The sequence below is a fragment of the Opisthocomus hoazin genome, chromosome 11 (assembly GCF_030867145.1).
Source record: "Opisthocomus hoazin isolate bOpiHoa1 chromosome 11, bOpiHoa1.hap1, whole genome shotgun sequence".
NCBI lineage: Eukaryota > Metazoa > Chordata > Aves > Opisthocomiformes > Opisthocomidae > Opisthocomus > Opisthocomus hoazin.
The window spans coordinates 14,583,244-14,608,699 of record NC_134424.1 but is presented as its reverse complement, the minus strand read 5'-3'; the positions used below and the strand labels follow the sequence as shown (position 1 = coordinate 14,608,699).

General features: G+C 38.9%; 1 protein-coding gene across 2 annotated transcripts in view; it reads right to left on the bottom strand.

The window, feature by feature from the left end:
* ARHGEF3 (Rho guanine nucleotide exchange factor 3) overlaps nucleotides 1–17,821 on the bottom strand; it is a 136,810-nt gene extending 118,989 nt beyond the window's left edge. Inside the window, exons 1-3 of one of the 2 annotated variants that reach the window (XM_075432845.1) lie at nucleotides 17,661–17,821; nucleotides 6,075–6,169; nucleotides 4,508–4,603 (exon numbers count right to left, since the gene is read on the bottom strand). In XM_075432845.1, coding sequence (XP_075288960.1) covers nucleotides 4,508–4,596 — 89 coding nt within the window. In that variant the 5' untranslated portion in view covers nucleotides 4,597–4,603; nucleotides 6,075–6,169; nucleotides 17,661–17,821. The remainder of the gene's footprint in view (nucleotides 1–4,507; nucleotides 4,604–6,074; nucleotides 6,170–17,660) is intronic. The other variant, XM_075432844.1, reaches the window with a different exon arrangement.
* Between the last annotated feature and the right edge of the window lie 7,635 nt (nucleotides 17,822–25,456).

The following is a 25,456-nucleotide window of genomic DNA, read 5'->3' as shown; positions in this document are numbered from 1 at the left end:
AAAGGTTCCAAACTACACAGATACAAAACACTGATGAAACAGAATAGAAGAATTTGTAAATGGCTATACAATGTAACTGGACCAGAGCATACAGTTCCGAAATTGAAACTTCCAACAGTAACTACATTTATTGTATTTTTGGTTGGGGTTTTTTTTCAGAAGCCTTATCAGATTATATCCTTTTCTGGTTGTCATGGTTTAACCTGGCAGCTAAGCACCAGACAGCCACTCACTGGCAACTAGGATCACGCAGCTCCTCACTCATCCCTCCCTTCCCCCCCTGCAGGTAGGACAAAAAGTAAAATTCGTGGGTTGAGATAAAGACAATTTAATAAAACAAAGGAAGGAATAATAAGAAGAAGAATATGCAAAACAAGTGATACACAAAACAATTTTTCTTACCACCCAATGACTGATTGTGCACCCAGCCCCCAAGCAGCACTCACGGAACTTGCGGATTCCTGCCCTCCCGCCAACCCCCATTCATAAACTGAGCATGATGTCCATGGTCAGGAATATTTCCACTGGCCAGCTTGGGCTCGCTGCCTGGCTGTGCTCCCTCCCAGCTCTTCTACACCTGCTCAGTAGCTGAACATGGGAAACTGAAAAAAGGTCCTTAATTTCTTAGAAACATCTAAAAACATGGGTGTATTATCAACATTCTTCTATCAAATCCAAAATGCAGCAGCTACTGGGAAGAAAACTAACTCTATCCCAGCCAAAACGAGGATACTGGTATTGACTCTAGGGAAAGAAAGCAGATAAGGTTTCAGATGTCCTCTTCACAGTCAGTAAAATAGTTAAACCATAGAATTCCTAATACCCATTAGTATTTTGGGGAGATTGAAATTAAGAGTTCTTCCCTCTTATACTCCTTTCCATGAACTTCAAAACTCTAGCTAGTTAGCACTGTACTGTTAGTACACTTTGTCTTCTATAAAGATACACTATCATCTTCTATAAAAGGGGAAAAAGTAATTTAGTGAACTATTATTTATTTCTATTTTATAATTTATCCTCTAATCTATCCCCAATATAAATATATATCATGCCAAAAGTATTTATGGCATCTTTATTTAAAACAGGATACCATGCAGTAGGTAATTTATGAGAGTAAAATACTCACTGGCAGTCATTAAAACATCACTTATGATTTATAAATGAAGTATAAATACCTAAAAGACCTCAAATTTAAGGAATGGGACAAGACAAAACAATTTATACTTACCACCTGAACAAATGCACCATGCCTTTACTGAGCAAAGTACACAACAACATTCATACAACGCATGCCAGTTTAGTTACAGCACTTCAGAAACTTCACAATATACTAAGGTTATGTGGATAATTCCACTGCAAGTTCATTGTATAATATTAATGTCCTTGATATTAAGTGTATCTACGTGTTGTTCACATTTTAGTAATAATTAAATCACGGAAAAAAATTAAGAACTTTGTCTTCTGGCTGTGAGTAAAAATTGCCACCAGTCAATTATTTACTCTTCCCTCTGTTTCTAGGAGACCTTACGCAACATCAAAGCCTTTTACATGCATCGTAAGTGATGTTTAAATGCTAGATAAGGTCTTGCTCAGGGCTTTAGCACTGTGGAGACTTTTGACTTGATTCAATAATTTACACTGTTACTGCATACTTTTAATAGCATACATTCCTAGTCTGCTATGACTAACATCCGTTCTTACTAATAGTCACATTTTTGTGAAAATAAAACTCAGAACCCATCAGAATGTAAATATGTTTTTCAAGAATCAGACAATGAAAAAAAATAATAAATGCATGATGCAGTAATGCATTGCAACACTGCACTTTATTAGCCTATTAAAAAGGATGTTTATTCAGCTCTAGTACTCACAAAACCCCACAATACCAAGCACAAAAATAAATTTTAGAAAACTTCAAACATATTCCACATAGAACTAAATGAAATTTTTACCATTGTATTTACTGCACCTGCCAAGTAACAGCCAAGTCACAGATCGCAAAGAACTCGTCAGCCACATCTTGCATTTATTATACCAGACATGCATCAGACTGCTATTCAACTTCTCAAATCAAAAACCCAACTAAAATTCCACAGACTGCAAACACAATGCCCTTTTTAACAAACAAGATTTTGGGTTACAAAATAAGGAGCTAGCAAAAGTGGTATTGTTGGTTGATATACAGGTTGAAACACATTTAAGGAGATACGAATCACACCTGAAGTTGGGTTAAATATTTTTAGCTCCCTGTAATTCAGCACAGGCCCCACAATTTACACTAAGAGGTAACCCAGGTCTTTATAACAATTCAACAACCTAATACATGGTACTTAAATATAAAAGGATATCACAAAGCTTATGACAGCATATATTATTCTGTGTCCACAGAAGACTCCAATCTCAATACATCCTTAACCACTGAAGTGTTCATCGATTTATTTTTCAGTAATAAACACTTCAGTGTCAAGACAAGCCAGTCCAAGTTTCTGCTGCCCCTGATTAGCATTCTCTTAGGCTGTCACATACTTACTCATAGCCAACAAAGTCTACAAGGTGAGATTCTGATTTAAAATTTTCATTTTATGTTTATCTTACTGATCAAAAATATTTATCAAGCATACATCCACACATGCAGTCATGACTATACCACTCAGTGTACATATTCTACTGCTTATAGAAAACTTTATTTGCAAGTGCCATGTAAACTGCATTAAACTAATCCTACAATGTGAAAGAATTCTCTGCTTCTCAGTGACACACTGAATAACTTGGCCTAGCACCGTCAAAGGGAGGGACTTTGAGAGTATGTCTGCTCCTGCAGATGAGCATTTTGAATTGTGGATATTTATTTAACCTCAAATCCCAAGGTAATTTTACAATGTCTGAAAAAAGGAATCTGTTTTATCTCCTAATTAGAACTGCTAAGCATCCTAGGATATTAAATAAAAAGATGTATTTAATTCCTGAAGAAGAGAACAGTCTCTGCTCTAACCTCTGACTAATTTAATGAAGAACTGCAGGAAGGCAATGATTAAAAATATTAACAAGTATGACTGAATGTACGTCAAAGGAATTGTAGATTAGTGTACACAAACAATACAGACAAGAAACTGGGGGGGGGGAGGGGAGGAGAAGCGGGACAGACATGACCAAAGGGAAATCAAAGACTAGTAGACAAGTAAATTCTGCTATTTTCCACCACTTTCCCTAAGGTCAATTACACATTTGTAACAAATTATACCATTTATTCATGATAGTCAAATACTTGATAACGTAACTTGTACTCTCCCACTATTTTAGTCAACATGACCAAGAATTGCCATGAAGCATTACAAAGATATGCCATGCAGAAAATGAAGTCATACTGCTCAATACCACAAGCAGGATAAAAACCAAAAGATAGCAAACAAAGGAACAAGTATGTGAAAATTCCCCACCCCTCATTAGATTTGGGAGTCAGGAGGGAAGATCACAAGTCTTCCTTATCCCGCCCCTTCATCCAAAGATTTTGTTTCTAGCTTTGAGGATGTTCCAGGACTAGTAGTAGAACAGTGGGAGACACCTCAAAAGAAACTACTTTCCAGGTACTATGAGGCTGTTAATTTAATCCTACATAAAAATAAAACCAAAAAAAGATTCTATATGATTTTCTGACAAGCATCCAGCAGGAAATGTAACATTCATTTGCTCATTTTTCTTTAATTTTTTAGATTTTCAAGAGTTTTTCTCAGACTACAAAAACAATGTAAGCTAGCTTTTTGTCCATATGGGTGCCACGCTTCCTGTCATGAGTTTATCTGTTGTTTTCTAGGTGGTAAATAAACAATGTAATAAAACCCTAGTTAAACCCTAGTGAATAACAGCAAGTAAAAAATCAGCAGGCTCTCAATAAAAGGCTCTCAACACAGCTGAAATAGTCTCAATGCCTTCTCAAGACCCCTTTCCCTTCATCAAAACACCAAAGAAGGTGCTAGAAATTGCATGGTCAGCGGCAGTTTTCACAAAAAAATTATCCTCAGCTGTAAGCATTTGTCCACATGTACCATCAAACAGCATACAGCTCTCCAGTTCTCCAGTACAGAGTACCACTTTTTTTAATATAAAAAGTAGAAACTATACTTTGCAATGTCTCCCAGAGCATAAATGTCAGCAGACCACAAGCCTGCACAGTACTAAAGGGTACTAGGAACAGCATCGCACAAGTATAGCAACAGCATTGGGAGATTAAGACATCTGCCGTACGTGAAAGATTCCGCGAGTACAACTGGTGCACTGTTGAAGTGAACAGTTTTTCCATTCCCATCCCCCACAACACCCTGTCCCATGGTCATCTGCTAAAAACTCAAAACGAAAATAAAAATTATTTCCCTTCTTCCTTCTGTGTTGTTAAATAATGCAAAATTAATGCAAACAATTATAACAAATAATTCTTTTACTTAATTTTAAAATTACATCTCCCAATATTGCTGTCTATTAACCTCTTAGAAAATTAAAAAGTAACGCTTACCAAACTTTTGCTTCTTCCATTCCTCCTCTGGCACATTGGTTTATTACAGCAGGGCTACTCATGGTAAGTGCTGAGCTTTCAGAATTCATTTTTTTTCTACAAAGGAACAACATCATCAAAGAACATGAAAAATGCAATATAAATGAAGAATTTCTTTACTAATTCACTAGAAAACCAAAACGTTAAGACAAAAGCTTTTAAGACCAAATACAGTATGTTTTACTCAAATAAATGTCCTAAATCAATGGGATTAATTGGATGAATACATTGAGAAGGGTTTGGCAGTTTTGTGGACTTGCTAGTTATGCCAAACTCAACACTGATTGTCTTTTGTTTACTTTTCTGAATAAATGCCAAAAGAGTTGATGTCAGCAAGCCTCTATCCAGGGCTGTGCATAGTGTCAGTTATGTTAATACAGAGAGCAGTCACAGCTAGCATTGCCATGGAATGATCCACACAATATTGGAGAGAAATTTTAAATTTCTGATATGTATAGTTTTTCAGAAGCATTTTAGCATATTTTAATAACTTAAGATCCATATTTTAATAACTTCAGATTACATTTGCTGATTTGCAGAAAATAACAATTCATTCATGGCTGAAGTCACTCTCAAAACCAGCACAGACATACTCAAATGCTGGGAATAGCAATACCGAAGTCACAACGCTTCCAAAAGATCTATATAGCCAACGGTGCTTCAAGCAAACAACTTGTATGGTAAGAACAAATGAAGTCTCTAGTTAATTTCACCATGAAACACTATTTTTTTCAGTAACAGGATCCACAACATTAATATTGAACTTCCTACACCTACAGCTTCCCTCGCTCCCTTTTTTTTTAAAAAAAAGAGAGGAAAGAAATATTTTTAGCCATCAAAGTCATCTTATTCAACTTGATTTGACGTCTAGTTTCTATTATGATCAGCACATAGACCTAAGTGATTAACAGAGAACAGGTTTAACTGTGTATTAATTAATATCTGATAGAACATAACCAGAAAATAGGCTGCGCTTGTGAAGATAATAACCCCTTGCTTTTTGCAAGAAGGTATAAAGAACCATTAAAAAGCTGGTTTAACCTGTGTGAAACCTGGGTCAAAATCTGACTTGACATTCATGGACAGCAGGAAAAGTTGAGCTCAATGCACGTGTCCAACCAGTGGCAGGCTGATTAGGCCAACCTTCACAAAACTAGTACTTTGAAGAGAATGCCGATCTTTGTTTCAAAACTGTCCGTGCAGGAGTAGATAAACAGCCCTAACAAGCATGTTTATCAGAAAAAAGTCCCAAAATCAGCAAACCAAAATTTGGTCCTGACTGGAATTAATTTCCCCCACCCTTTGCTCTGAACAGAGCACGCAGCACTGGCACTCCAGAGAAAACAGAATGGACTTACAAGAACAGGTCCTTAATTTTCTTTTGTTTTTGTTTTTTTTTTTTTACTTCCCTCATAATAGCAAGGGATAAAAAATCTGCACATTCTGTTTCTGATCAAATTTGTTTCTTGAAATCTTGTTTTAAAGATCCAGTAAACTATTCTGAAAAGGAGAACAACAAAAGCCTCACCTCTGTGAGGGCAGGAGCAGAGACTCTTGACCATCTGACCTCTTTTTGGATCAGTGCCTGACCTCAAATTTACTCCTGATTCTGAAGTTAGATTGCTTTGGGGAAAAAAAAAAAAAAGAACATTAAAAAAAACCAAACAAACAACAAAACCAAACCAACAACAACAAAAAACCCTCCAAAAACCAAACCCATCCAAAAAACTAGTAAATCTGGAATTGGCTCAGCAGCAGCAGGTGTTGAAAGTTAAATTATTACTTGCCTTTGTAGTCTATAATAGTGCAGGAAGAGGGCAGTTGTTCTTAAATATATTTTGGAGCAAAAAATGCAAGAGTCCATGCTTAGACATCTTCTGCAAAGTTTCCCTCTTTTGAGAAGCAATTTCCTGACAGGGCAAATTAAAGCTTTTCTTTTAGTAATGACAGGGCAAATTAGAACTTTTCTTTTGGTAATGAATTTCTACTTTACATTCGGCAAGTCCAGATGCTTCAATGATCATGCAAGTTATGCCAACAAGAGTTTTATCTCCTCTTACAGTCACTCATACTAGTAAGATCAAAGGTTCAACGGAAGGTTAAAAGCAGTTCATTAATTCTCAAAGTTGAAGCTGAAAGATTCAAATAACAACCCTACAAGGTTGTCATTCCAGAAGAAAACCAAAACAACAACAACAAAAAAATTGCAACTACTTCTGTTCACTGTGAACTAGTACTACTGCAGTACAAGTGTTCAATGTATGGCCAAAAAAGATGTTTTCGGCACTCCCCTCTACCCTTGAAAACATGTAAGCAAACACTCCATATATATCTCCACATTGAGACTTCCACACTGAACTAGAGTAAAAGCAGAGGACATCAGTGATAAAAGATACTGTTACAAATTTTTCTATGAACAATCGATGACAAAGGTTGACATATATTTAACAGAAAGTAAATGAAATATGGCATAAACCAAATTTATGTTCTCACATGTTCCACAAAGAAAACCATGTAAGTAACGCAGAGAGGAATATATCTTGGCAAACTTCTCAACTCCCTCAATTCCCAGTCCAATACCTGAAAATGTCAGGAACACATTGTATTCCTTCCCCTCAACAACCTCAGAATCTTACAAAACTCTGCTTCTGGTGTTTTCTGTAACATAAGAGGAGGGCATCAAGAGGCCAGCATTTATTCATTCTGATAGCAAGATCTCATCCACCACACCTTCAGAAAGATATCTATATGCTGGATAAGACAGCAGGCTTTTCGGATACCGAGTCATATTCTTTCACAACACACAGTCATCCTCTTGCAGCCTCCACTGCTCAGTTTCCAAAAACATGAAAGATCTGCCAAGTCACTCGCTAAATAAACAAATACACCCTTCACTTAGACATGTGGAGGAGAGAGACGCTACAGTCAGCTGATAAGATTGTGTACAAGCATCCCTCCTCAGCTACCACGGACAACAGGGGGGCAGGAAACACCCCCATGCCTGCCTGGCCTTCTGTCCTCTGCACTGCAGCAGCTTCCTCGAGAGGGGAGCAGGTAGAGCAAAGCACCCCTCTAACTTCCCACCTGCGCCAAAGAACGAACAATGCTCCAGCAACACTCACCATGTAACCCCTGTCTGCTGTCGCATAAACTCCTAGCATCTCGAATGACTTTTGGCTGTATCAGCCAGTTTCTTCAAATCAGACTCCCCCTTCCTTGCCCTCTTTCGAGGTGGAGGAGATTGTGAAAGTTTTGAGACAAGTGTCCGTTCAGTGCTGCCATCCAGCAGCACTTCTCATTCCCATTTCAGAGGCTGGACAGCAATGAGTCAGACAAGCTTCTGAAAAATCATCAGGGATACTCTTTTGTCATCCTACTCCTGACAACAGGTCTACACAGGTCCCAGTTACTCTTTACCAGGAGCAACAGGTAATTAAACAGCTGATCCCCACATCATTGACAAGTTTTATGGCCTTGTCAAAGTAGCAGAATTTTTTTAGTTTCTAAGTGACAAGTGAAAAATTGGTGAATGAAATTAAATGAATGAAATGAAAACTTTACAAAGCTATTGATACCAAATATTACCACTACTTCTCTTACTTAAAAGTCATTTCAATGAAAAAAAATCAGCCTGTAGATTCTGTGATCTGACAACCAATCTGACAGATTGCTGTGCCACAGAATGCTCTTAGAGTATTTCTTCAGAATAAATAACTATTTTTAAAATAAAAAAAAACCTGTTCATTTTAAGATGTAGAAGGGGATATCTTTTTTTCAAGTATTAAGAGTTTTTTTATGGAAGTATTTCTAGTGAACACAAACTGCTTCAATAGGTCTAAAATGAAACTGAATTGTTCTGTTGTGGAAAGGAAAGTTATTGTAAGGCTTACACTCTCCAAAAATATTGCTTATATTCAAAGTGAACCACACAAAATGGAAGCTAAAACTGGCAAAGTAAAACTTTGTTTGGAATATACTGGTTTAGGATCTATTCAACCAGAATGCAAACACTATCACCAGTAATACACCAGCCTCCAGTAATAACATCATCTTAGAAAATGAAATGCAATTCCAGAAGCAAAGGAACAATATTCAGAAAAAAAATATGCTACTCACAGGTGTCTCTTTCTATATTACCATCCAATTCTTGTTTGGACTTGAACTTTCTGGCATAGGCACTATACATGATGCAACTTGAAAGAAGGAAATAAATCTAGCATCTTCCTTCTTAATACCTCAAAGCCAGATGCCAAGGCAAGTCAATGAATATTAATTTAAGAGACTCTGCTTCAGATGTATTCGGTTCCTCATCATCTGTTTGTACACTGAACCTCGACTGTTCCAGATAAGGAACACGTACTTTAATTAGGTGGTGTCCTAGGGATCGTGCTGTGCTGTAATAGGAGGAAGTGGGCAAAAGGCAATTCCAGAACAAAAAACGTAGGAAAACAATGTCAAAGACTTTATTTAGAGCAGTTATGTTTAACACTACTGTCACTATCTTATTGAGGGAACAGCCTTGAAGAAATATCCTTGCTGGTTTTGAAGAGATATCAGACATTCAACATACTTAGTCTTCCATGACCAAGTATGGATTGCTTAATACTAGAGTACCCAGAAGAACGCATGCACCCCAAAATTCTCTTATCTTCACAAAGAAACTCATTTTTATGCTTCCATTAAAATCATTAACTTTGATTATCCAATGCATTATCAGTCCATCTGCCTCAATAGATTCTTAAACCCCATAATGGCAGAGAAAAGCCTAATAGTGGTAAGCTACCAGCTCAAGAACTGAAAAGCGTGTTACATTTAAGTGTGTTGTATTCATATAGATTTCATTCTGGAAGTTCCGCAATTGCCTTTAAGTGGACAAAAATAAAGGTGGGGAAAAAAGGATCTAGTATAGCACAACACTTAAGTCTCTGCACACCTGCACAGAAGAGCATTATAGGATCATTTGAACAGAAAAAGTGAGAAGGTTCAAGAAAAGCGTTGAAGCCACAACACCCCAAACACCCCGACTTGCTGGTTTGGGCTCAAACCAGCCTGTGATTTGTATCTAGCAGAATGGGGAAAGTATTAGCCCATCTTTTTAAAATCATGATTCCCTACATAAAGCTCATTTTCCCTTTTGTTTTTTTTCCTTCTGCTTGTGTTGCACAGTGTAGGTACACTTTGATTCCCAGGCTAAAAACCTTTTTCGCCTTTTCCTCCACTCCCTGTTTGTATCTCTAGACAAGTAAGATATTTACAGTAGTAGTTAAAAAGAATAATGTATCATTCAACAGCTGTTCACTACAGCTGAAGTAAAAATAACCAATATCTTCTGATAAAACATGTTCTCACAGCTCCTTACCTTCACCAACATGCTTTGCATTGTTGAAATAGTATCTTGTGTACTTGGTTGACAAGAAAACTGTGAAAGAAGTTTTACTGAACCCTAAGAACCATCAATGCAAAAACTATTACTCCTTTTAATGAAAAAGAAGGCTGTAACATCACTATAGTAATGTGCAAGTACTACAAAGAAAAAAAATTAGGAGTGTTACATGCCATCATCTCTCAAGCAGAAGTCTTTATGCTCACAAAACCTGAACAATAGATTATTAATTAGCAAGCATGCATCATAACATCTTCAATTTTAACGAGACGATTTCCATTTCCTCACTAGCTACACACAGGTCTGTAATTTCTAGTGAACACATTCATTCTTGTATTGTTTTCTGAAAAGTCTCATTTCCCCACACAAAGTTAGCAAGTACACAGTATCTCAGAACTTGATAGCTCCTAATCAGCGACTGCCTTAGGCAAATAGCTTGTTGAAAGGCAGATTTAAGCTTTAAAACAAACTTCATTATTTAACTGCATAACAACAAATACCAAAACCAATCTTTTATCCAAAATGGTTTTCTGAGGTGTTCAGATACTGCAGTTGCCAACTATCTTCATAGCACTAAATCATACTTCAGTAAAATCAGAGTGAAAACTCAAGTAGCTCTTGAAGAATATTTCTGCTGACTACAACTCAAGTGGCAGGTAGTCCTGAGAAATTTCACATTGCAAAATCACTTCAATCCAAGCCTAGCATACCACAAACTTTATTTCACACACACTATGGTTATTACAAGTAAGTTTTGACCTCAGTGAACACATGTGGCATACCATTACTTATCCTCTTGAAGTCTCTAAAAATGCATCTGATGCACTAAAGCATAAGGTTTGGAGGACCTTCTTAAATACCTGTTTTTGAAAGGGTTTTTATTCCTGTCCTTGAGGCATCTCATTAAACATAGTCACCTTCTGTCCTCTTAAAAAGCTCAGGTAAGTTTTATGTAGGTACTTTACACAAGTTTACATACAAAGATATTTGGAGAAAGTAGTTCAGAGAACCACAAGGCATTGCATATAACTTTTCACTCCATATTTGGTGACTGCATCAGAAATCTCCAAGATAATAAAGAAGAAGCTTTAAAATAATATGATGATTCTGTCTCACAGCAAGTATCAAGTTTGGCTCCCTCTCCCATAAACACACAGCTAGCCAGTCTATCCAGCCACAGATAAAAGACAATGTTTATTATTTAAATAGCATGAATGTTACATTTATTCTCAGCACAAAGTAGAGTAAAAGGTAAAAGACAACAGTTATATGAATAAATAAATAAATACAAGTTCATACCAGGCTGGAGCCAGAGCACTGACATGGAATAGCGTTCCATGCTGGAGAAATATAGCCTACTATGAGACACTGTTCTCAATAGGACTAGTCCTTTAGTTTACCAACACTTTGCTCTGTTCCCTAAAAAATACCAAAAGAAAAGGAGGATAACCAATTACTTTACAATTCACCCCACATCACCTTCATGAAAGCACATGGATATAACTCGGACACCTTTCAGAACCATTTAAATATGTTTGTACAAGTTAACCCACCAGCATCAGGGAAACCACAAGCAGGTACACGCACACATTTTATTCTGAAAATACAGATTGTCCTGAGCTCTGAAAAATAAGAGTTTTGAAAGAATTCAGACTGCTGCTGGTTTAGTCTATCCTCCATATTAGCATATTGCATATTATACATCACTGCAAACAGAAGAGCAAGGACTCATCTGCACTGTCCAGTCTGCAAAGTTATCAGGAGCTTTGAGTCTTTTAGTGGTTTCAACTCAGAAACTTTAGCAGTGTAGGGGGAAATAGGGAATGCCTGTGAGCTTGTTGTCACCTTTAGGGATGGTAGCTGATTGCCAATTCAACTAAAAAAAAGTAGGAATGTTTCAGTACTCTGTGTCTTAGAACAACATACAGCTAAAACTCACTTATCTGATTAGGAAAAGCATTTAACATTATGAAACACCAGCAAGGACTTAACAGAACATTTTAAACAGAAGGTTTAAAATGCAGAAGGTGCACACCAAATTAAATATACTGCTTAAGCAGAATACAGAGAACACTAAGTACTATATTCTGTTCAACATAAATGGATATCAAGAACTTTTTTGTCACTGATGTTATAATTACATATGTCATTCTGATACAAATCTGTTTCTCTTTGGACTAAAAGATCCAGATGTTCCCGTTTCAAGTATCTGGCTTCAGCACCAGACAGTAACAAAACAACCTACCATTCTATCAGTGTGCAAGAAGAATGGCACTGGCCATTTCTCTACCCTTTCGCCCCTCTCCAAGTTTTTATTTCTTTTCAACAAAGCAAGCAAATGAAACACAACAGTATAATAATCTAGATTTATCCTACAAACAGTGCTAGCCTTTAATAGTTAACAATCAGTTTAACAAGCAAAAAGGGGCAAAAAGTTATCTGCTTGTTTTCATAAACTATGATTTCAAATGCAAATACAACTACTTTTAAGCTAAACACACTGTATTGTGTTTTACAGTTGACACTATGCAGCAAAACAATGTTGAGAGGTTCTTTCCAAAGACTGTATTTATGTTCCCAATTTAGTGACTCATACAGCTAGCAATTTCTGAGATTAATTTAACTCTATCCTCCTCAAACTTCTGAATTTGAAAGCAAGCACTAAATTGTTATTCAAAAGTTGCAACAAAGATTTTATCTATGATTTTTTTTTTAATCTAGATTTTATCTAGGGGGAAACTGTTTCCAGAAGTAACTATGTGCTATTTCTGTAAAGCATATTACAAGGGCTATACAAAGCTAAGCCAATTTAAGGACAACTTATTAAACAAAAAAAAGAGGAGTTTTCTGAAATTAGCAGTTAAACTAAGTCTTTTTCATGGTAATGGCAGACTCAGGAAAAAAAGAAAAAGAGAGATACAGTCTGCATGCCCAGTGTAAAATTTATGCAACCGCTGCCACATTTTTTCCTATTCTTCTCTTCCTTTCAACATATTCCTGCCTCCCTCATGATAAATGGGTTTATCCTCAACAAAAATACATTAAGAATGAATGAAAACCAAGAGAAATACCACCACAGTTGAGACAAACAGAACCCATTTTCCCCTTCATCAGAATCATCACTGCAAGGGAACAGTAGCAAGTTCAAAATTCTGCCTGCCTGGAAGGATGTCACATTTTCTCCTTATGATTAAAATTACGATCCTTTCAGCCTATTATCTTAATAATCATGATTATTTCAATCAGGATTGCTGCACAGTTTAATAAGTAATTGAGGTTTGTCAAGTTGGTTTTGCATTTCTTTTTCTTGGTTATTTAATAGATTTGAATGGCAGACGAAAAGGTGTATTGTCCTAAAATTATCTTCAGTCCTTACAGCTTTTCACCTACAATTGCGAAGCACAGTCAGAACCCAAAACTACATGGGTAAGTCTGCAAGATCACCCTTCCACAGAGTAATCAACTTGCTTGAGAGAATTTTTTCTAGTGTATTAATTACTTGTCTGTGGAGCATCAACAAATGCTCATTTTGACATCATCTGTTTCTGTAGGCAAAGTATTCTAAGGCTCATGCTCATGTTAAGAACCTCACTGGCTACAAAGGGATACTAGGTTTGGAATACGTTCATCACAGCTGGCACCAATACAAATGTGGTGGCTTTAAGCACTGTCCTGCGGTTCCTACCTGCCTCTAACCTCTCTCAACCATCTGCCATCTGGATGCGCCAGTTAAGGCCATATGCAAGCAAAAGCAGTCAGCCACCCCCAAAACACACACTGGCCAAATAGCTGGTTGTTGTCTTCAAGACAAAGCTGATGGTCCAGAGTAACACTAGCTGGACACACTGTAATATTTAAAATAAAATCGGTAGGCTTCTTGACACAGTACAGACAATGTAATGAACATACTCTTCTCCTAGTTATAATCCCGAAAATTTATTTTGGAAAAATGCTGAAGTGTTTAAAATAAACTAATGAAAGCTGTGCTCCTATTTAACAACTAAAATGTTTGAGAGATGATACCAGCATAGCAGCTGCTCTTGCTCTACACAAACCACACAAGTCCAGATAACTCCTGCCAACTTTCTAAGTTTATGCAAGCTTCAGTGGTGTAAAAGCCAGTAAACCTTTTTGAATACAAGTTGTACCACACATTGATTGCACCTACAGAGTGATGAGGGGAACTGCACAACTGTGAGGGTAATTAATCCTATATAGAAAGAACAACAAAAGAAATATTCAGCAACAGTATAGGGCACCTTTCTAGTCACACAAGGTTACCATTTGTGTTTGTATATATAGTGCTCTAACACGAAAAGCCAAAAAATGAGCTTTTATTGTAAAGAACATAAAGCTTCTGCTTCTTGTCCTGTTTAAACAATTTTTGGGAGAGGATTGCTGGATTTCACTATTGGCCATGCCTTCAAGTACCACGCTCAGCAGTGGTCTGTATAAGACACGTATTACTTTGAAGTAACATCTATACCTACGGCAGCACGCTTACTGAGATTTTAAATCCTTAGACTACTCATCAGCACATGATTAGGAAGAAGTAAATAAATATGCATGTACATATGCCCTTGTGTTTAGATATTAACAGCCCGATTCATTAGCATGCTAACCACTTCAGCTGGATCCTGTACAGTGCTGAGCACCTGCAAGTTAATCATTGTCTACATTTCCATAATTGACAGTGTTATCACTTCAGGTTCAAACCTGGTTGACATTACATGGGAAAACGTTTTTTGTTTGCTTTTACATCCTCTATGTCACATTTGGGGATGGAGGCCACCACAGTCACATGCTAAGTAACTACTTATTTCAGAATAGCTACTTTGCAGCTATTACAGTCAAAAGCAAAGCATGGGGTGTTTGTTAATCACAGATTACTGGAGCGTATTTACTGAGTCCTTTATCTTCCACTTATTTACCTACCACATTGCAGTAGTTCTACATGCTCTTAGAGACTTGTGCAAGACCATAACCATTTGTTTAGTCCAGATTTCATGTGACTTGGACAATTGAAATCCATAACATGCCCTCACAAGTTGAGAGGCACAATCTGGTTAAAAAAAAATCAAAGGGCTTTTATAGGACTTAGAAAATATTAGTTACGTGGAGATAACTTTTTTTTTCAGCCAAGAAGTATAGATGCAAACATGAAAATTTCAAGACTTCTCTTTGTCCAGCAAGTTCAAGTATTTTAATCTGTTTCTACCTTTTATTTCAACATAGTGCTGCTCTGCTCGGGCCTCTTCCTAGTCACGGATTAGAATTTATCTATAAAGTACTAGATTTACCTGTTTATCTATAAGTACCTGAATTTACCCATAAAACCTAAGTGACCTTGCAATGCTTATATCCCCATGATTTAATAAACAAATAAATAACACAAAGGGACAGATTAAATGAAACATTAAGAGACTAATTAAGTTAAAATAAATCAATAATATGATTTATAGCACCCCAAGTCTTTTAGTCTTCCACAAAAGATGTAATTTGCCAGTTTCCCTACATATTACACAGGAAAAAAATGGCAACTCTTAACAAATTACTTCTCAAAATGCACATCGCACTTCACTGACATAAGGTGTCTGCAATATAATATACACATACACAAAGCACTCCAAAATGATTCTAAATGCATTTATTATAGCAGATGCTTTCACAAATACTTGGAAAAATTATGTTTCATCAAAAGACATTGTTCAAAAACCTAAAGCACTGAAAACACACAAATAAAACTCTAGCATAAACAGAATTTAAGAAGTCAGGTTAATTTTCTTTAGTACCTAAAGCAAAAGATTAAACATGTGAAAAACTAGCTGCTGAGTTGAAATTAATAGATCACATATAAACTCCCGAGCAGAATCACCCACTTCAATTCATGAACACCAAAACAAAACAGATTTTTGTTTAAGGGCATGTGGTCTCATTGGCCACTTGCTGGAAGCAACTCCACATAATACACCTTCAAATCCTGCGCACTCCCACAACTTGGAATCAAGCCCGAACAACTGTCTACACAAAAGCAGTCCCGAGAAGAAGTGCACTATTCAAAACAGAGCGGAGGTCTGAGAAAATGTGCAGGCACTGAATGTTACAGTGTCTTTGTGGGTCATGAGGCCTTGTCACATTGTTAACTGATACGCACGATTCTGACAGGAAATTAAGAGGGATTTCTGTTCAGAACAATATGGTATTTTCTTTATTAAAGCTGGGTAATAAATATTTACTGAGAACAGGTAGCAAGTCATACGCATAAAAATTTTAAATAGAAGGGCTAAATCCACTAAACGACAAGCCAAAGTCATCCCTGGGCATTCCCTTACTTCATGTACACTGGGGCAGCTCTGTTCCACACACTCCCCACCTACAATCTGCAAAATCTACTATTCTGCAATAAATATTTTAACTCTATTTGTTTCCAAATCCCACAGCTTCTATTCTGAATTCAGATTCTGTGCAGATACAGCATCCAACTCATAACATGCCGCGCTCGGCAGACCTCTGCATATGCTACAGAATTATTGAACCATGTTAATTCTTTAACAAGTGTTTGAGGGTGAAATTGTTTTCTCCGCCCCTTCACTATGAAAACATAGCACACAAGGTACTAAAGGGCAACACTTAACTATAAATTATATTGACGCATGTAAGTACACATGAAAAAGATATACACAAACATTTATATATTCACAAGATTCAAGAACTAAATAGAAAAATAAGGTTATCAATTACCAAAGTTGGATTTTTTGCATTAGTGTAAACAGTTCCTTCGTAAGTCACAAATTCCGGTCACCGCCAACCACATCGCTAAGATGCTGGATGGACAAAACACCGGCGCTGCAACACCCGCGCAGCCGTTTCACCTACGCGGGCCTGCACCAGCGCTAACTACTTAAACTCGGCCAGCGATCGCTGCCGTGCCCATTAGCGTCGCCTCTCTTCTACAGCCTGTTCAGAGCCTGCTGTGACCGACTTCGCAAGTGTAAGTAATTACCTCCGGTGTTTGCTGCTTCCACGTTCGCCCGACCCGGCCCGGCAAGCAGCGGGGGAATAACTTATCGGTATCAACAACTGCGGTTTTCAAAGCAGGCAACAGGCACCCCGCACTTCGGCCCCTCCTTCGCGGGGCTCTCCTTCTGAACTGACACTAGCGTAAGATTTGTCCCTAAGTAAATCTAAAAAGTTCTTTTAAAAATCAGTAAATAGGAACAAAACTGCTGCCGAGTCCCGAGAGGAAGCGGGTCGAGCGTCCGCCGTCCCCAGCCGCCGCCGCGCCGCTGGCTCCCGCCGCCTCCTCAGGGCCCCTCACAGGGCTGCCGGGCCCACGCGGGGATCCCTGAGGCGGCGGGGCCCGCCCGCCCCCCTCCGACTCGCGTCAGACCGACCTTGGCGGGGCAAAGCTCCGACGGCGAGGTACCCCCACGCCTCTCCCTCCCCGGGGCACCGCCAGAGCGGGCGGAGGGCGGCGGTGGCATGAGGAGATGGAGCAGGGTGCGCGTACCCCCAGCCACCCCTCAGGAGCCGCCGGGACACGGCCGCTACCGCTCCGTGCGGAGTCCGGTAAGGGGCGGCGGATCCCCCTCGGAGGCACAGGACGACCTTTGTGGTCAGCCCCGCCACGGCCGCCTCTCTCCGGGCCCCCTCCAGGTGCCCCGCAGGAGCCGAGCCGCTCCAGCTCTGACAGGCAGCCTCCCTGCCCAGTCCCAGGGGACAGCACCTTACCTCGCACGCTCCTGCTCCTCCTCGGCTCCCGGCATGCGGCTCCCAGAGCTGCCACCCCGGCCAGCACCCGGCGGCGGAGGCAAGAAAGGGCGCCGGGGGCTGGGCAAGCGGAGCCGTCGGCGGCGGGAGCGGACGCGGGGGTTCCAGGGCCGGCCCGGCGGCTGTCAGGGGCGGCGGAGAGAGGGGACCTGCGCGTGTGCCGGCCCGTGCCGCCCCCGGGGCCCGCCCCCCCGCACCCCGCCTCCGCCGCCCCCTCCAGGCGCTCGCCTTTCCCGCCCGCTCTCCCGATTCTGAGCTCCCGTCTGCTCCACGGCTGTGCGTCCTTCTCTTCCGCTCCGGGCCCCTTCGCAGCTGCCCACCCCTGCGAGGCGCCGCCGCTCGGGCCCAGGGCAGCTGCCTCCTCCCGGGGTTCCGGGCGTCACTTCCCCGGCTGGGGAAGCCGGGACCTGCGAGGCGCCGGAGGTGAGAAGGGGCACCGGCCCCCAGCCCTGCTCCGGTGACCGTGCCGCGGCTTGGGCCGCCCGCGAAGCTGCTTCCCACTGGCACGACGGCCTTCGAAACAGGGAGGGAGGAAGGACCGACCGAAAAAAGGCAAACGGCACCCGTTCCCCGCAGGGGGAACCTCAAACGAGACTAACAGCAGGCGACCGGGAGGTCCCGTTAGGCCAACAACGCGGGGAGAGCAGTGACAAATAACCTACAGACAGTAACAGGCTGGTCTGCTGTGGAGGAAAGAAGAAATATGGAGATAGACAAGGACGTCCTGTTGAGCAGGAAAAAAATTAGGATTGTGAACATGGAAGGGAGTAAACGGTGAGCTCTTTAAATGAGGGACTGTCTGGTATGTCTTTGTACTGTGCCTGGTAACGATAAACTTATTTTCTGTGACCAAAGTTTATAGGCACTATTTCAGTATAGTAATTTATACCAACACTCACATCACTTAACACAAATGCAAATTTAAATGAAATGGGGGTGGTAGATCATCTTCAGCAGCAGTACTGCCAACATAAAACAGCCAATGGAAAAAATGATTAAGGACAAAAAGTAGCTCACCACAGTTTGTAGCCCACAGACCCCAGACACATTTTGAAGTAGAATAAGTAATTGTGTTTCTCAACTCTGGTTAGGCTTTCAATTTCAAACCTAACATCAGTTAGGTTAACAGTGAGATTTAATCTTTCAGTTATCTCAAATTGCTGAGGTTAGAAATGTGGTATGGACATAAACATATGGACATCAGACCTTGCTTCTTTTTAAGTAAACGTCTTAAATTCCATTCAACTTCTTCAGTTTGGGATACTAAAGTAATCTGAAATCCACTTCACAGAGTGTGAAAACACTCTGGAATTGAAGTCACATTTAAAGAAACTGTTTCTTAAAGTGAAAAATTCTTTTTAAACCCGGGACAATTCAACTGAAAAACAGCCATCAAGATGCCAGAGTAGCTTTACAACTACTTTCTTCTGCTTCTAAAGGAGCACTTCACATGAATTAGACAGGTGTATGGGGACCTGGCACTTTCCTAGCCCTATGGCAGTTAGCCACACAGGGATTGATGTTATAATCAACGTGATGTTATGGGCAAAACCTGGGCTCCCAGCAGTGTCGATAAAATTAGCAGAATGGAGAAATCTTTGAGGGCACTCGGGTCTGATTATTTCTGATGGATTCCTGAAACATTGAGCCTTCATCATGGCTGCTGCCAAGAAAACCAGAAAACAGACGTCCCACCCACCGCTTTGTTAGTGGTGCCTGTCACAAAAGCGGAGCTGCAACAGGCAGCAAGTGCCTGTCCATTTTTTATTCATGACTTACCACGCCTGTAAAGGAAAAGTGACAGTTTTAGACCCCTGGTTTAAAGCTTCATTTGGTATTCATTATCATAACTTTTAGTGTGTTTCATGTGTCCTCAAAATTTCCACTTACTTATGTACACAGGGAATGAAGGATTATTTAATGTGAATTCTGTAAGTATATAACATACTAGAATCTGCTCAACCACATCAACTAATAATATTGTCCAGGGAGATTTAACACTTTTTAGTAATTACTAATTTGTAATTCCTGGTTTTTAAGATGATGAACTATATAACACAAAATGCAATTTTTATTTGTTCATCATTTTAAGCATGAAAGTTTCTTTAGTATGCAAAACACAGATTGCAAATGTTAAATATGTTGTTACTTCAGTCCAAAACATTGTCTTAAAGTACAGTGATATTTGACAGTTATACTTTAAAAAAAATGTTTGTTTTTAAAAAAACAATTTAAGGGTAAGAGCAGGAATATTCAAATAAAAGTACCTGTATTTCTCAGGTCTGAAGGCAGTCTAAGCAAAGAGGATAAAGTTTAGAAATACAAATCCTGCCCTGCTTTCCTGATTCACTGTAACTGTTATTCTCACTCCACCCTCAGGAGCTGAGCATTGTCCAACTATTCCACAAAGAGATGGTGGTTTCCTTCCGAACACCTAAACCACACCTTGGCATGTTTGCAAAAGCTACAATAGAGTAGACAGTTTCCTCTCTGTTGATGACTAATTACTTTTATGGGTACATCCCCTATATTAGATGTTGCTAAAGATAAGTTCATCTAATTCTATTCTCACTTTCAATTATTTTGAAATAAGTATGATGTAACTGACAGCAATGAAATCACTCCTGATTTTCATCAAAATTATAAGTCATTCTTGCAAACCACGTTCACATCGAGCAACGTACTTCTAGAGGAGAAATAGCAAGGAGTGCTTATGGGACCGAAACAGGGCCCTGCAGTCCATCAGAAGGCTGCCCTCAGTTAACTCACACTTCGGAGGTCTCCATGGGATGTTGTAGAGGAAATAAAACATGTTGCTTAATGTTTGCCCCAAATTTACCTTCTCCTTCTCTTGCAGTCTGTGCTGTGCCGCCCTCCGTTTCCCGCCATGCTCCATCAGTAGATGACTTGTTGCAGTGGTGCCACAGAACTTTGGAGCATTAAACAGTGCCCTGGTGATTGTTCTGTCATGCAGTTTATTGCAAAACAGCAAAAGCTGCAGAAATACTATCTCTAACCAAAGACACTGACTGGTTACAGACTGTTGGAAGAAGCACCGTTATGGCTCAAGACCGAGACATGAATCCCTGCATTCTGTCTTCAGCTGACACCAGCCTCATCTCTGTTCTGAAGTGGATGTATTTCCTATCCATTTCTCATGTAAAATGAGAATAACACGTGCTTACAGCCTTTATATCCCCAGTTGTGCACTTGTGAGGGAAAAAAATCTGACTTGCGACACACCAAACAACTCCGCTGACGTACGTCCCACTCACATTGTTAATATCTTATTTCACAACCAGACCCACTAGAATTGGTTGAATCATCTGAGAAATAAAGCATTACTAAAAAGGGTGTGGCCGCAGCATTCATAAAAGGCTTAGGAAAATGTTACTGAAAAAGACTTCTATATCGTGATTATTGTTTTGCAACTTGCACTGTAGATGACTCTCACCAGGCAGGAGCTAGCTGCAGAGAAAATATTCTTGATGCTCATTTCCTCAATGTAAAATTCTTCTGAGAACTTTTTTCTTTGAAACACAGTTTAGTTTGGTAACTATGTAAAAATAAATAAAACAAGTCAATTCCCCAAGTGTTTAATTTTCCCTTTTGCTATACTAGGCATCCAGTCTTTTGACAAATTTAATCCTCTGTAATTTGGTTAAAAATAAAATCTTCTCAGCCATGGAAGAGGTGACGTCTGGTTTTAGTTTTGGTCTGTATTTTTAGTGTACTGTCAAAGGTAATAAGCAACTCTTGGGTCTGCAATTGTTGGCAATAGTCAATATTCCAATAAAAGGCAGAGTGTAGCATCCAAAGGTTGGTTTACTCTGATACGGGCCCTTTGTATAATCTCAGGTTCCATGTCCATTAGTAAGAAATGTTACATTCCCTAGGAAATCATATTATGATTATCAATAGCCAAATATTTTTGGTAGAGTAAATCTCATCACAACCATGGCTGGCTATTACAGACATTCAGAGCAAGTTATGTGAACAATTTGATGCTGATTTACAGTCAAGGGTTAATACAGAATTTGTACCGGCAGCATACATGTGTTAGAGCTTTTACAGCTAGATGAAACCACAGATGCATACTTCCCCTGTGGAGAAAAAACTACCAATTCTATAGACCATTATGAAATAAATTTACCTGACTTGTATAATCAGCAAGACTGCCTCACTTCCAAGTAGATCCTTTTGTACACCAGTAGCAACTAAATAGTTAGCATTCCAGCTAAATCAGCAGCTCAACAGGATGGCATTCCATACACTCACGCTAGTTCAATCTTCCATCTACTGTCAAGGCCTGTGAGCACACCAGCAGAGTCTGGGAAAACCGGTTGTTTGATTTCTGCGATAAATCAGCCTTGAATGTTACAGCTCCCTATCCATTAAAAATTAAGTCTTTTTATTAACTGATGAAGAAAATTCTCCAGATGTTAATTTCTTCTTGCACTGATGTTTACTATTATAACTATTAAGTCCATTAATAGTTTATTATAAACTATTATAACTACACTCCCCACCCCCCAGCATCTTTCATATTTTCACATTAATGTTTTCAAACTCCCAGCCTTCCCAAAGTGTCTGCATCAAATACCAAGATTACTAAGAACTGAGCTTTTAGCATTGAGGTAGGTATGGGCAAGCACTTAAATTTCTGATCGTCTAGGTGACATCTGACACCGAGGAAAGAACATTTCCTTTTCCTCTGCTTTTTGTGAACAGGACAATACGACCAATCTCTACTTTTTCCATGGACTGCTATAAATATGAAATCATTGTCAACAGTGCAGCTGCCCCTAAAAATGAACATCATAGGTAAATCAGACTTTATTAAATCAGTTTTAAGAGAATGAAGAATGAAATTGTATCCTGTTATAAAAGATATAAATTGACCATTGTTCTGGTTTTTATGAGTCAGAGAAACAGCAACCAATGACATCAAGTAAAATAAAACAATTTATAGCAGATAGAGGGAAAAATTCCATCAGTTGATCTATAGTACAGCCTTTAACTTCTGACCTCTTAGAAATCATTCAGGTCTGACTAGTTACAGTTCAAATGCACACATCGTATGCAGTGCACGGTTTTCACTATAACTCAAAAAACTGTTTGTTGTTTTATGGGGTTTGTTGGGGGTTTTTTTTGGTGGATGATTTTTGTATCAAGTCACAACAATATTTAAATGTAAGACAAAAAAAGAAAAATAGGAGCTTACTTCAAGTTTTTTCGAGATGTATTATCCATATGCACATCCCCATATCAAAGCATATCTTTCCACATCCTCAAGGTGGAAGAATTTTGGCCAACAGTTCCCAAACGTCAAGAAAGGATCCTGAAGATTCTCAATGTTTTAAACTGAAGGTATAAAAAAACAGAGCAACACCTTCTTTCCGATTTCTTTAAACCACAAAGTCCCTCACGTACAGGGTTTCAAGGAGAGGATACAGAAGTAGGACTGCAGAATATACATATGGATAACAGATCTCAAAGAAGTCCAGTTGAGATACAGAGAAGGAACATCCCATTTCCTTCTGAATTACTAATGCAGCTATTCACGTGCTTAGTGACCCTTCACAATGTCTCCGATTTACCTGGTGACAGGTGCAGAACCAGGAGTTGTGGGATAGAGACCCAAAGACAACAGGTATAAACACTTTAAACATCATCCTGTAAATTCAACATAGCTAATGTGTATGCAAACTATCTGTTATTAAGTAAGCACTTCAAGATTTCAATAGTAAAAAGTTTTATAGACTCATTACAGATTTTTCTATAGCATTCTCAGTTCGATTGTGCCAGACCAAAAGTCCATTATAAAAACCTTCATTTACCTGAGCAACATAAGGAACACGAGTGGTTTCAAGTCTTATCCCTGAAATTACAGTTTGCAGGGTTCATTGACGGGAACAGTGCTTTGAAATCCACTTGGATGGAAACAAAATGCATATAAATCTTAGGTAATTATCACATCTTCGACAAAATTAATTCAGTCCAGGTTATTGTAGTTTTGTAGTTGGTGAGGATAGGTTTCACTTGACATGCAGAACCATGTACTGCTAGGAGACCTTCAAGGAGGATATAGGAACAATAATTACATAAAATCATATTAAGACAGTTTTATTTAATAAAAAAACAAAACCACACCCAGTCTGACCAATACAGAAGTTTTAGAAAATTAAAGTTTTTTACAGTTGCTTGACTATATTAAACACCCATCAAAATACCTGTGTCACTTCCAGATGTAGAGTGAATAGCAGTCAGAGAGTCTGGTTATTTGTGTGGCGTGCAGAACTGCATTAAAAGTGTTTTGGATAAAACAACTGGACTCTTAAGCCAAGTCTTCTTACACTACTAAAAAAAGCTGAATGGAAGAAACTGAACAAAAACATTTTATTTTTGTTTTCAATTTCTAAATTACAGTATCATAAGAATTTTATTTCTGCAAATGTCAACTGCATTCTGTTTTCAACAGTTGATGTGTTTACTACAGGTACAAATTATGGCCAACAACTATACTTATCATTCAAAATGCTGAACACGCTGCCATATCTTGAACCTTCAGCTTTCTAACGTTTTTTCCATCCTCCGAGAAAATACATTTTAGAACATCCAAACAATGTCCACACACTTGAGTCTAGTAGAAATTAAAGGGATCCTTTCACTGTTAACATTCTGTTTAGATTCACTAATGCTTCAAAACAGTAGTAAGCTAACCTCTAACGTGTGTATTAACATACTTGTTTTAATATTTTTTACAAGGATTTTTGCCATTTTTCTCATTAGAGGGAAAATACAGAATGCTTGCAAATTCAGTACTACATCCTTCCAGCATCTCAATATACATAATAGTTTTCTATTTTTCAAAGCACTGTGGCTTTGTAAAAAAACTATGCTAAATCAGATGAAGTATTACTTTTCTCAATTCTGTATATTTTAAGTGTGGGCTTGTCCTACTCTGAATTTTCAATTAATTATACTCTCTTTCTTCTGAGGACATATAATATGCTGTTTCCACCTTATGCTAAGAAGGAATCCTTTTCTCTTCCCCCCCCCCCCCCCCCCGATTTGATCTGCATAGACTTTTTATAATTAAAAAAAAGAGATTTGCAGGATTGTACAGCAAATTTTGAAGAAATACAAGTAAAACCATTAATGACAAGTGATTCTTTGTGCAACTGCCTTCATCCATTTTCAAAACTTTCTTAGAGCTCAAAATGAAAACTTAATTCCATTAAGTAATACCAATTCTGCTACTGAATTTAACAGAACCAGGAGATCTTCCTAATCATTAGCCTAGAGTAAAATAACATTTATGAGCTGCAACCTTCCATGGAGGAAAGCAGCATTACCTTCACCAGCGAACTGCTAAGAAATTGCCTCCTCCTCAGGTTTTGTAGCTTTGGCATTTCTAAGCACAGCAGCTCTTCGGCACACAAATTTTGTAACCTATCTGCCTGTGTCTGATCAATCCAAACTCATTCTCTAGTAAAATGGCAAGAATTGCACTGAGTCAAGATCTTTCACAGCTGGATTTAGTGGAGGAGCACTTAGGAGAAGAGAAGGCTGCGGGGAGACCTGATTGCAGCCTTTCAGTACTTAAAGGGAGCCTATAGGAAAGATGGGGACAATCTTTTTAGTAGAGACAATAGTGACAGGACGAGGGGTAATGGTTTTAAACTAAAACAGGGTAGGTTTAGGCTAGATATAAGGAAGAAATTCTTTACAATGAGGGTTGTGAAACACTGGAA